At 35.5% G+C, this 12,411-nt stretch overlaps 1 protein-coding gene across 12 annotated transcripts in view; it reads left to right on the top strand.

Moving 5' to 3' along the window:
• SLMAP (sarcolemma associated protein) overlaps positions 1-12,411 on the top strand; it is a 123,030-nt gene that overhangs the window by 38,766 nt on the left and 71,853 nt on the right. For 8 of the 12 annotated variants that reach the window (XM_015593755.2, XM_025050657.1, XM_015593753.2 and 5 more), the window contains exon 3: positions 9,421-9,574. In XM_015593755.2, coding sequence (XP_015449241.1) covers positions 9,421-9,574 — 154 coding nt within the window. The remainder of the gene's footprint in view (positions 1-9,420; positions 9,575-12,411) is intronic. The other 4 variants (XM_006917512.3, XM_025050658.1, XM_006917510.3 and 1 more) reach the window with 1 other exon arrangement.

Below are 12,411 nucleotides of genomic sequence, written 5' to 3'. Positions count from 1 at the left end.
AAAATTTCCAGCTTCTGAAACACATGGTACTTTGCTAGTCAGGAAGCTAAGAAGGTTATGCAAACAAATTTGCATATGATATGCATATAAAGACTTTTGTATACTCTAAGAAATAACTAAATTATTGGTGAAAAAAATTACAGATCAGGGATCTCCCTATTTCTAGTGACTCCCACTGCAGTCCATCCTACACGCAGCTGTTTGCTTATCAGAGCTGTTAGAATAATCTCCCTAAAACAAATCCTTTGGTAGTGGCTTCTCTTTTAAGAAATCTCAACTCCTTAGTCCAGTGCGCAAAGCCCTCTCTTACAGCTTCACTCTATCATTTCTTCTTTTGTTTTTTGTTACCCTCTGGGGCTGGGCCTTACTTATATATATAAATGTACTGCAGTAACCTGTTTCTCTTCTTCCTCCTCCTTCTCTTCATCCTCCTCCTACTTGCCTTTCATTCAGATCACCATCCTCACTCATAAGTGCATCCTTAGCAACTGACAGTGCCTAACTTATTTCTCACCAGCCTCCCAATATTTTGGTACTTAATTCATACTCTCTTAATTTATTGTCAGTGTAGAGTTACTCAGCATTTGATTTTATAGATGTGTGATCTCTCTGAGATAGGTGCCAAGTAAATGTTATAAACTGATTTGCCTTAAAGTTGGAGTTGAAACTGGCTCTTTCTATTCTAATTGCTTCATGAAAACTTCATAAATAAAGTGAGATTTCATAAGTTTGGACTCAAAGACCAGAGAGTGTTTAGTCAAAGTGGTAGATGGGGCAGGCATTATGGAGTTTTTGAAAGAGTAACAGTGTCAAAGGCAATCTACTTAATATATCTGAACATCAGTTTCTTAATCTAGAAAATGGAGTTGGTAATATCTACTTAGTAGGATTGTTTTGAGGATCAGAAGTGTCTACATGTACCAGGTAGTCAATAAATGGTAGCTATTATAGATTAGGGACTGGTTCGGCCCAAGAAAAGATTTGTAGGTTGAAATATGGCTAATGGGAGTAGTGTAATGGAAAAAGTCAGAGAAGGAACTTCAAAAACTGGTTTCCTTCACCAGGACTGTTAAGCTAGCATGAACTGTCTGAAGCAATTAATTTGGAACTCTGGAGTCTAGTCAGACACTTGCAGTATCCAGTGGAGTGCTTAATGGAAAAAGAAACTGGTAAATTTTCAAAAATTTTTATGTTTCTCATAGTGGCTACCATCTCCCATCTTCCAGCTTTGTGGCAGCAGCTGTGAATATGGTGGCCTGTGGTGCCTGGTGTGACTTGCTTATCCTTTAGAAATTGGGGTTGTGTGTTGTGATCGCTGCTTTTGGTTGCTGAGGGGCCAGCACAGAAGCTGGCCATTTCAAACTCTACAGGCCTAGTGGCTTCCCTGGCATCTGCCAAGGGGATTTAAAGAGATAAACACCCCTCCCCGCTTTTTTCTTATTGGAACCTTGGCATTTAAGGAAATCTCTGTCAGGTCACTGGCTGACCACAGAGATAACAGAACAGTGACTTCAGTGACAACACACAATAAGGAATATGGTCTTTGCCCTCCCCCACTCCCCCCAAAAGTTTGGAAAACTCAGTAAACAGACTACTGCAGACTTCATCAAGAAGCAAAAGTAAATCCCTAGAGAAGGGAGAGAGCCTAATTTCTAGAGTTACCACATTATGATATACAAAATGTCTCATTCTCAAAAAAGGATTACAAAACATTCAAAGTATTAAGGAATTATGGCCCATTCACAGGAACAAAGAAATTGATAGAAATCAATCCTGAGGAAGCCCAGACATTAGACTTATTAGACAAAGACTTTAACTATTTTAAGTATGCTCAGAATTCTGAAAGAAACTGTGGACAAAGAACTGAAGGAAATCAAGAGAACAATGTGAACAAGTGGGGAATATCAATAGAGGGATAGAAATTGTAAAAAGCACAATAGCTGAAATAAAAATTCGATGGAAGATTCAGTTGCAGAATTGAGGAGGCAGAAGAAGGATCAAAAACTTGAGAATAGAGCAATTGAAATTACCCTGTCTGAGGACCAGAAAGAAAAGATGAAGAAAAATGAAGAGTAACAAAAGGACTTATGGAAGACCATCAAGTATACCAACATATACATTATGGAAATTCCAGAAGGAGAAGAGTAAGAGAAAGGGACAGAAAAAAGTATTGAATATTCAGAAGAAATAATCACTGAAAAGAATATTATGGTTTTAGATCTTATATTTAGGTTTTTGATCCATTTTGTTAATTTTTGTATTTGGAGTGAAGTATGGGTCCAACTGCATTCTTTTGCATGTGGTTATCCAGTTGTTCCAGCACCATTTGTTAAAGAGACTATTCTTATCCCATTAGATGGACTTGGCACCTTTGTAGAAATTCAGTTGGTTATAGCTGTACAAGTTTGTTTATGGACTCTTAATTCTGTTCCATTTATGTCTGTCCTTGTGCCAGTACCTCATTGTTTTGATTATTGTAGTTTTATAGGAAATTTTGAATCCAAGAAGTGTACATCCTCTAGTTTTGTTCTTTTTCAAGATTGTTTTGCTTATTCAGGATCCCTTGCAATTCCATTTTAATTTGAGCATCAGCTTTTCCATTTCTGTATAAAAGGCTATGGGAATTTTGATAGGGATTGCATTGAATCTGTAGATCACTTTGGTTAATATTGACAAAAACATTAAGTCTTCCTATCCATGAACATGGAATATCTTTCTATTTGTCTTTAATTTCTTTCAGCAGTATTTTATAGTTTTCAGTGTACAAGTCTTTTTATCTTTTTGGTTAAATTTATTCCTAGGTATTTTAGTTAGATGCTATTTTAAATGGAATTGCTTTCTTAATTTTTTGGGGGAGGGGGATTGTTCATTGCTGGTATATAAAAACACAACTGATTTTTATGTGTTTATCTTGTTTTGCTGTAACATTGCTGAATTTATTTATTAGCTCTGGTTGTTTTCTTGTGGGTTCTATGGGACTTACCATATATAGAATCGTGTTATCTGTGAATAGACATAGCTTACTTATCCTTTTCCAATTTTTTTCTCCTTTTCAACTTTTATTTCTAGCGGTGCCTTACACAGAGTCTTTAAAATAATTTGTTTTCAATTAAGTTGACATGCAATATTATATTAGTTTTAAATGTACAGTATAGTGGCTAGACATTTATATAACTTACAAAGTGATCACCCTGATAAATCTACTACCCATTTGACACCATACATAGTTATTACAATATTAGTGACTATATTTTCTATGCTGTACTTTATATCCCTGTGACTGTTTTGTAACTGTCAATTTGTACTTCTTAATCCCTTTGCCTTTTTTCACCCAGCCTCCCAACCCCCTTCCACTGGCAACTATTTATTTGTTCTCTGTACCTATGAGTTTGTTTCTGTTTTGTTTGTTCATTTATTTTGTTTAATTTAGATTCCAGATGTCTATTTGTCTTTCTCTGTCTGACTTATTTCACTTAGCATAATACTCTTTGGGTCCATCTGTGTTGTCACAAATGGTAAGATTTCATTCTTTTTTATGACTGAGTAATATTCCATTATATATATGTACCACATCTTTTTCATCCAGTCATCTATTGATGGATACTTAGTTTGCTTCCATATCTTGGCTGTTGTAAATAATCCTGCAGTGAACATAGATTGTGTATATCTTTTCGGATTAGTGTTTTGGATTTGTCTATTCCTTTCAAATTTGGATGTGTTTTATTTCATTTTCTTGTGCATGGCTAGAACTTCTAGTACAGTATTATGCAACCGTGGTAAAAGCAGGCTTCCTTGTCATATTTCTGATCTTAAGAAGAAAGCTTTCAGTCTTATGTTACTAGTGTGTTTTTCATAAATGTTCTTTATCATGTTGAGGAAGTTTTCTTCTGGTCCTACCTTTTATCATTAAATGGTGTTGGATTTTGTCAAATATTTTTTTTGCATCAATTGAAATAATTGTTTGGATTTTTCCCCCCCTTTTTTCTATTAATGTGGTATATTGGTTGACTTTCTTATTTTGGACCACTGGGATAAATCCCACTTTTTTAGCCAGTGGCAGCTTTTTAAGCTTGGGTTAGTTCCAAGTTAGGCTAAACAGAGATAAGAGCCTTGCGTCAGTCCATCAGGCAGCCCCCAGACAGGTTAGAACAGATAAACACAAAAATTTGAGATTTAGGTCTGCTCTGCTCACTCTGGAACCAGGTACCAAGGTCCTGCACTAGGAATGCAGAGTCATGGCTTAGAGACTTTTGTTGTTCTGGAGAAGGGGATGGAACAAGGGTAAGTAATACCACAAAGATTTCCTACCATTTTTAAGTTTTTGATTCAGTGTTCCTTTGGCTGCTGTGAACATATTCCAGAGTTCTAACAAAGATATTTCTGACAGTTTCTGCTTGTTTTTCAATGTTTCTGAAGGGAGCTAGGAGCTTAGAGCTGCCTACTGCGCTACATTGCTGATGTCACTTTCTTAATTTCTTTTTGACTTTTAAAAATTTCTTCCTTTTTACCTTTCATTTCTCTTAATGCATTATATTTAGGCATTCATGACCTTCTAATTTTGTATTCATTTCTGAAATGATTTTCCCTTTTATTCCTATGTTTTGAGTTCTTTCACCTTTTCTTTGTATTGTAATTTGTATTTCTCTTTCATGTTTTGAATTATTTTCTCAATGCCTTTTAGCTTGTTTTGAAATTGTATAATTTCGATCTGTGCTCAAGGTCTGTCTATCTGTAGGGATGTTATTCTGTTCTTTAGTCTCATTTTTTCTTAAAATAACTGTATGGGATGGGACCTTGACATTTTTCTGTTGCTCATTTTTATGTGAAATTTGTTTTCCTGAACTTTTACAAGGGGTCATGATTCAGAATAACTTTTCTAATGTCACAGAGCTCCCTCTTTTGGGTGTTCGTTCGTTTGTTTGCTTTTGTTTTTGTTTTTATTTTTATTTTTTCATAAAATGTTAAAAAAGTATGGGGACTTTTTCCCATCTCCACTTTTATCTAGACTTTTATTTCCTTGTAACTGTATTTCTTGTTTTGCTCAATTTTCTACACTTTGCAGCTTTCCCTCAGTGTAGGGCCTTGTTCTGGAAGGCAGCTTTGTTGAGAGGTTAATTTTAAGAATTTATATGACTCAGACTGCTCCAGCCTTTTCCAGAACTTAACCTGCCACTCTCTTGTTATTAGATTGGGCTAAACCTTTCTAATTTTCAGCTTCTCTTCTCAAACTGACCATCATACTGTCCAATAAATACCTATTGACTATTTTGATGTTCTCCTCAAGTCCCTCAAATGCCCCATTGCTTCCCTATGCATCCTCCGGCACAGATGCTGATTTCATGCAGATTCTGTAGCTGTTGATGGTTTTCCCCACTCACTTGTATTTTGAGGTACATGTGGATACCTTGTCACCTACTTTTGTTATAAATGTTGTCTATGGGATTTTGGTTTTGCTATCTTAGTCACTCTAATTTTAGGTGGTGATTTCAGGTAGATTAAAAAGATATGATACAGCATCTGGCATCTAGAATCCATATTTCATTCTGTGTTCACATTTTTAAAACTCCTCTGTGTGGACTTAAGAGTTTCTGACCTCTGGGCTTTGGCATGTCTACTGTGTCTGCTTTGTTCAAATGGCATAAATTTTTTGGCGTTTGGATATTGCGAAACTTATCAGTGTAAAAAGGGCTAGAAAAAAACATTTCATTATTATAGTGGAAATAAAAGTATTTGCTGTTTGTAACAAAGTTGAAAGTGATTCAAAATGTATTTGCTTATGGAATGAGCATCAGGACTTTTCTGTTCATTCTGAAATGTTTAGAAGGCCAAAGAGCAAATTATGCAACCTGTGAAGTGCTGTACCTGTGTTGTATCATTAAAATAAGCATAATGATGATGCAGAGATGAGGAAAAGTGACCGATGGGGCAGAAACAACCTTTCAGTTCAAGGATCACTATCAATGCCTGATTTCTGGGAGTTAACATTCATTTAGGGGAAAGAAAGCAAAGGGTTAATTCAAGGTAAAGCCTGAATACAGTGAAAGGTGAAATTTGGCCACAAGCTACAGAAAGTTTTATAAATTCAGTGCTACTTACATAGCTGTTCAACATCAAAATAAATGGCAGGTGGCTAGTGTAAGTACTAGAGCTGCTTGGACATTCCTTAAGCTATTCGGAAATTAAGATAGTTAAAACTTCAACTGATTTTTTTTTTTTAGCGTAGCCAAAACTAATTTCTTCCCCTGGTGAGGGGAGAGGGGTGGGTAGACTGATGGAAGGTTATCAGCATAGAGGAGAAAGATTTTTCTGGTTTGAAAGTGACAAAGGACCAACTAACATACTTACAGGAAATACAAGCCAGGGACTGTAAGCACAATCCTTTCTCTGTCCCTTGCAAACAAATTAACTTCTTTATATGTACCTTGAGGAACCTAACCTAATTTTAAATTGAGTATCTTCTGTTCAGTGTAGACCTAATAATAACAGATTGTTTCATAGGTGGTGCAGAGACAGTTTTTATATCAATCTTTCAGAACTGCCAAGGGCAGAAAGTTAAATTGTATCAATGAAAATATTTCTGCAGGAAAGTAAACCAACACTGTCTAGCTATGTACAAGTTCAGAGGCTTCGGGGCATGAGTGGAGGTTAGTGTGGCTGAGAGGGATGAGGAAAGAGAATGGTGGAAGTGAATGAGTTTGGAGAGGAACCCAGGAGCCAGATCAGGGCTTTATAGTCTGTAATGGTAAGAATGCTGGATTTTATTCTAAAGTGTGTGGAAGCCATTAGCTTGAGAGCAAAAGAAGAATGAGCAACTAATGTAAATGATATATTCAAGCTAAAGGAATGCCAAAAATACCACGGAGTGTTTTGGACAGTAATATAGACATGTCAAAATGAAAAGAACCTGGGTTAATATTAATTTAAATTTTTTTAATTTGAAAATTTGTGGTTTTAGAGTTGTGTAAGAGTTACAGATATGAGGTATTGAGATACACACACATACACACACACATTGTTTTCCAAACAGTTTGCTTAACAGTACTGAACCTTATTTCATATATTCTTATTTCTAGTCTGTTCTCTTTAATGTTTAAAATGAAATGCTGGTAGCTGCCCACGAAATTGATTTAGTACCGCTAATGGATCAGAACTTGAAGTTTGAAAACCATTGTAAATCTAGTGTAGTTTCTTTATTTGGTTTGCCAAGGCACACATTACTGCAAATAATCACCCAGAATCCAGATATTGCTGCATTTCCCAAGAATATATTTATTAAAAAGCAAAAGCCATACTCCCTTATATAGTGTAACAGTAGGTTCCACTGCTGTGTAGGAAAAATTGCGAGGATATTCCTACTTGAGTGTATTGCCTGTGCTATTATCCCTGGTAGAAAATGTTTAGGCCTGTAAATTTCAAATAGACTTGTAAAATATCAACACAATTTTCTTTATTGTGGTCTGCAATTAAATATACAAGCTGTTAGCCAAAGTAACAGTTGATCTCTTTTGAATTATAAATGGAGAATAAGTCATTTATAGACAGCCTGCTGGCCTTTAAATTGCCACCTAGGAATTAATAAAATGTCATTTTCATATTTTCTGCAAATTGTTTATTTTGTTGTGTTTCATTTTGGATGAGAACTTGTGGGAGGAGTGAAGGATAAATGAAACATAAAGGTCAATGTGAAGTCATGGGAAAAATGGTCCTTTTAATTCTATTATTTGAATCTTTGCTCCTGTGTTTCATAGCTCTGTGACCTTTAGAAAGATACTTGCCTGTGCCTCACTTTTCTCATTTATAAATGGAATATCTTTATGTCACAGCTTTAATGTTAAGGTTAACATTAAATGAGGGCCTGGTGATGTTACGTGTATTTTAATAAATATTAGGGTTTTTTTTCCTTTCCTTTCTTCCTTAGGAAACAATTCAGTGAAAATATGTTTCTAGAATAAGCAGAGTTGGCGAGTGTAGAAAAATTCAAAAAGAAAGGTACATCTTTTTTTATTGGTTGTTCTCGTCTTGGGTAGTCTACCGTGTGTGCTCTCAGTTGTTCCTAATTTTTTTTAGGTTAGGTAGGTGATAAATGGGTAAGGCTTCCTGTGCTTCTTCCTATCCCTTCCCTTTTTAAAGAGAGAAGATTACCTACGTGATGAAAGGCAAGTTTGGAAAGCCAGGAAGTAGTACCTTCATAGTTGATTCCCGTATTTTGGTTTCTAGTGTCCCCAATCTGCTTTATCACAGAGGATTTACTGAAGATGTGTTGGTCCTGATATCAAGTATGTTAGCTAACTAATAGCTATTAATTATAAGTGTTATCTAAGACCAGTTGTCCTTGCCTGTGGAATAAACAACACTTCCTTTGATTCAACCAGACATCCTAGGAAAATTACCAAGTCAGAGTGAAATGGAAAGATAGAATTTTGTCTAGCTGGCTTTTTTCCCTTAAATAACGGCTTTATTGAGATAGAATTCATGTACCATAAAATTCACCCTTTTAAAAAAAGCGTACAATTCAGAGGTTTTTTAAATATATTCACAGAGTTATGCAACTATCACCACTGTATAATTTTAGAACATTTTAATCATTCCAAAAAGAAACTTTACACATTAGCAGTCATTCTCACCTACCCTATCCTCCATTCCTTGGCATTTCAGCAGTTGCAATCCATAATATACTTTTTGTCTCCGTGGATTTGCTTTTCTGGATAGTAAATATAAATGGAATTCTGTAATACATAGTCTCTTGTGACTGACTTCATCTATTTAGTATAATGTCTTAAAGGTTCATGTTGTAGTGTGATTTTGTACTTCATTCCTTTTTATTGCCAAATAATATAACATCATATGGATATACTACGTTTTGTGTACCTATTCATTGGTTGATAGACTTTTGGATTATTTCTACTTTTTGGCTATTATGAATAATGCTGCTATGAACATTTGTGTATGAGTTTTTGTGAGGATATATGCTTTCTGTTCTCTTGAGTATATATTTTGAGTGGAATTCTTGGGTCATATGCTAACATTATGTTTAACATTTCAAGGACCTTATAAACTTTTCCAAAATGATTGTACTATTTTGTCTAGCTAGATTTTAAATCACTTTGAAGGGTTCTATACATACATATACATATATATGTATATGTATGTGTGTGTGTGTGTGTGTGTGTGTGTATATATATAGAGAACCTTATATATATATATACATATATATGTATATGTATATGTATATATGTATATGTATATGTATATGTGTATATACATATAGAGAACCTTAGCTGAAACAGTGGTTTGAATTGATAGGGGCAGAAAATCTACCTGCAGCAGTTTGCAAACTGGAAGTACTTCTTTTTAAAGTAGGTTTGGAATTATTACTATTAATCTTTGGCTTTTTTTTTTTTTTCAATTTTATTTTTGCAGTTTTATCTCCAAGACACTAAAAGTAGTAATGGTACCTTTATAAATAGCCAGAGATTGAGTCGAGGCTCTGAAGAAAGTCCACCATGTGAAATTCTTTCTGGTGACATTATCCAGTTTGGGGTAGATGTGACGGAGAACACACGGAAAGGTACGGGTATGGATCGATTTTTCTTATTATGTGTCTTTTTAAGTTTTTTTTTTAAAATTCTATCATTAAATGTTACAAAACATTTCATGCTTACACCTGAAACTAATATAAAATACTGAATGTCAACTCTAATTGGAAAAAAAAAAACCATTTTGTGCTTGTAAAAGCAGTTTAAATATGGCATTATATGCACTGAAAGTTTAAAGTCTTTCATATCCCCTATTCCTTTTATAAAATTTTAAATTCTGAAATATTAATAATTTATATCTTTCATCACAGTATGAAAACACAGGGCACTACTGTGTAAGTTAGAAAACAGTTGGCTACATTGACTTCGTACCCAATCAGTAGGAGCTTAAACCATAAAGATATTTATTGTTAATTTAACAAGAAGTCTGGAGATAGGCTCAGTGATGCTATCAGGGTTCCAGGGTCTTACTGTCCTCCCATTCTTAACATGTTGTTTTCTTATGTTTTGTTTGTTGCCTCATGGTCAGAAAGTGATGGCTGCAGCCCTAGGTATTATTTTCCTCACACCAGTGTTCTAGGCAAAAGAATGAGGTGGAGACAAAATGACTTCTGTGTAGCTCTCTTTCTATGTTGAAAGAACAATCTTTCATAGAATCTTCCCAGCAGATTTCTCCTTTTGTCTCACTCGCCAGATGGTTAGGTCATATACATACTCTGGTCTGGCGATTCCCTAAGTCATCAGTCTCTGACATTTCATTCAGTATACACGGGGACTGGGTGGTAGTACTCTAATTGGAGTGTGTGTGTGTGTGTGTGTGTGCGCGCGCGCGTGTGTGTGCGTATGTGTGCACGTGTGTACACGCGCACGTGTGTATATATTTTCACCTACTTTCATTGGTGCTGCCACTGCAATATTATTTTTACTGGGTTTTGTTGGCCTCCTCAGGGTGTTAGGTTTTGATATTTGAATTTGGGTAGGGCTAAAGATTAATCAATTTCCATTTACAGTTGTGAAATAGGAAATAAAGTTTATGTTTTGATGCAAAATATTTAGTACTCATTAATAAGAGAATGCAACTTATGTATGACCATACTGAGAACAGTTGCAGTGGACACTAACATCTGCTGTTGCTACATCCCACCTCCTCTGGTACCAAGTCATTGAGCAAACATTTACTGAGCCCCAGGTGTGAGTAACCCACAGAAAAGACAGAATTTGATTACACTGTCTTTCTCTCCAAGGAGTGTCTTATCTCCTTGGCTTGCATCTCCCAAAGAGAGTTAATAGGTGTTAATTGATAAAAGAATGAAGTAATCAAATATATTTAGAAATCTTAACCAAAGGCAAGCAGTACTTCTCAGAACTCTTAATAGGCTAACGCATATGCAGATCTCTAAAGGGGTGACTATTATAGAATGCAACTCTGTCCTATCTCCTTCCCACTCTTTTTCCCAATATAGCTGTGAGGGTCACTCTTTAGGAAATGCTGTAGAAAGCTAAGGTAACCCATAACAGGGTTACTGTGTGTTAGTACAATATTATTTCATCAACATAGATTCTTGCAGGCTTCTTTGAAAATTTAAATACCTTTTTAAACTTTAAGGAAATTAAGAAAAATATCTTCATTTTAAGTATTGCTTATTTTGGTATTTGTTGGCTTCAAAAAGTTGACTTGTGTTATGCATGGACTCTTGGGATACAGCTCTGTCACAAGTTGAGTACTGCCTGTTTAAGCACATGCCAGGAAAAAAGAAGATAAACTTTGTCCTATGCTAAAAAGTACTATAAGCTTTTTACCACTTGGAAAATCCTACTAAATTTATACAACACTACTGCATAACCCCTGAATCAAAAAGAAATCAAAAGGAGAATTTCAGACTATGTAGAAAGTCTTTTATACCAAAATGCAGTAAATCCTTAACTCAGATAAAAATTTATAATCTTAAATTCCTTCAGTAGTAAAGAAGAAAGACAAACAATGAAGAAACTTGGCACTTAGAAGAAATCAGAAAAAGAACAACAAAGAAATTAGAAAAAGCAGCAGCAGAAATTAATGAAATTAAAAACTCAAGAAGGGATAAACAAACCCAAATGCTGGTTCTGCTTTTTAAAAATAGATAATTCATAAGCCTTGATTCATTTATTAGGTTAAAAAAATACTAGCAAAATTATACAAGATAAAGAATGAAAAAGGAGACATAAACACAAGTACAGGATATACTAAGAGAATTCTAAGAGACTCATGACAACTTATGGTAAAGAAAAAAAATCTAGAGAAAATTAATGTTTTTCTAGCAAAATTATCACAAGATGTGGAAAACTTGAATAAATCAATTTTCTTAAAAGACTAAAAAGTTTTTGAAGATTGACCAGAAACAAAGGCATTCACAGCTGAATTTGATCTTAGTCTTAAAAAGCAGGTGGAAAAAAATTGCATAGATGATAGAGGCTCTGTTTATCTCTCTGGTGACCAAATCAAAGTTGTGACGGAAACAAGGAGCAGCAGCAAGGAAAATTCACCTGGGATATAGAGGAATAAGCCATATAACTAGGGAGAAATCCAAGAAAACACTCTGCAACGGCAGAAGGTAGGACAGAGCAAAGACACTGGGCTGTCCGGTCTCGAGTGGTGGAGTGAGACCGAGGCAGCGGCAGCGGCAGAAGCCTCTAGAAGGAGCAGTGCCGTGAGTGAATTTTCTCAGTGACAGACCTGCTCGCTATGAGCACCAGTGCCGATTAGGCTGCACACGGGGGACACCAGGGACTTCCAGGGAGACATTGTTAGAGCGAGAGCCGAGGCGAGACTCGCTCTGTACAGAAGTGCTGGTGGTATCCATTGTTCCCTACTGTGCCCTCCCCCTCCCAGTGCGCA

This window comes from Pteropus alecto, unplaced genomic scaffold (genome assembly GCF_000325575.1).
Source record: "Pteropus alecto unplaced genomic scaffold, ASM32557v1 scaffold75, whole genome shotgun sequence".
NCBI lineage: Eukaryota > Metazoa > Chordata > Mammalia > Chiroptera > Pteropodidae > Pteropus > Pteropus alecto.
Note: the sequence above shows the minus strand (reverse complement) of the source record. Positions and strands in the feature narration are given on the sequence as shown.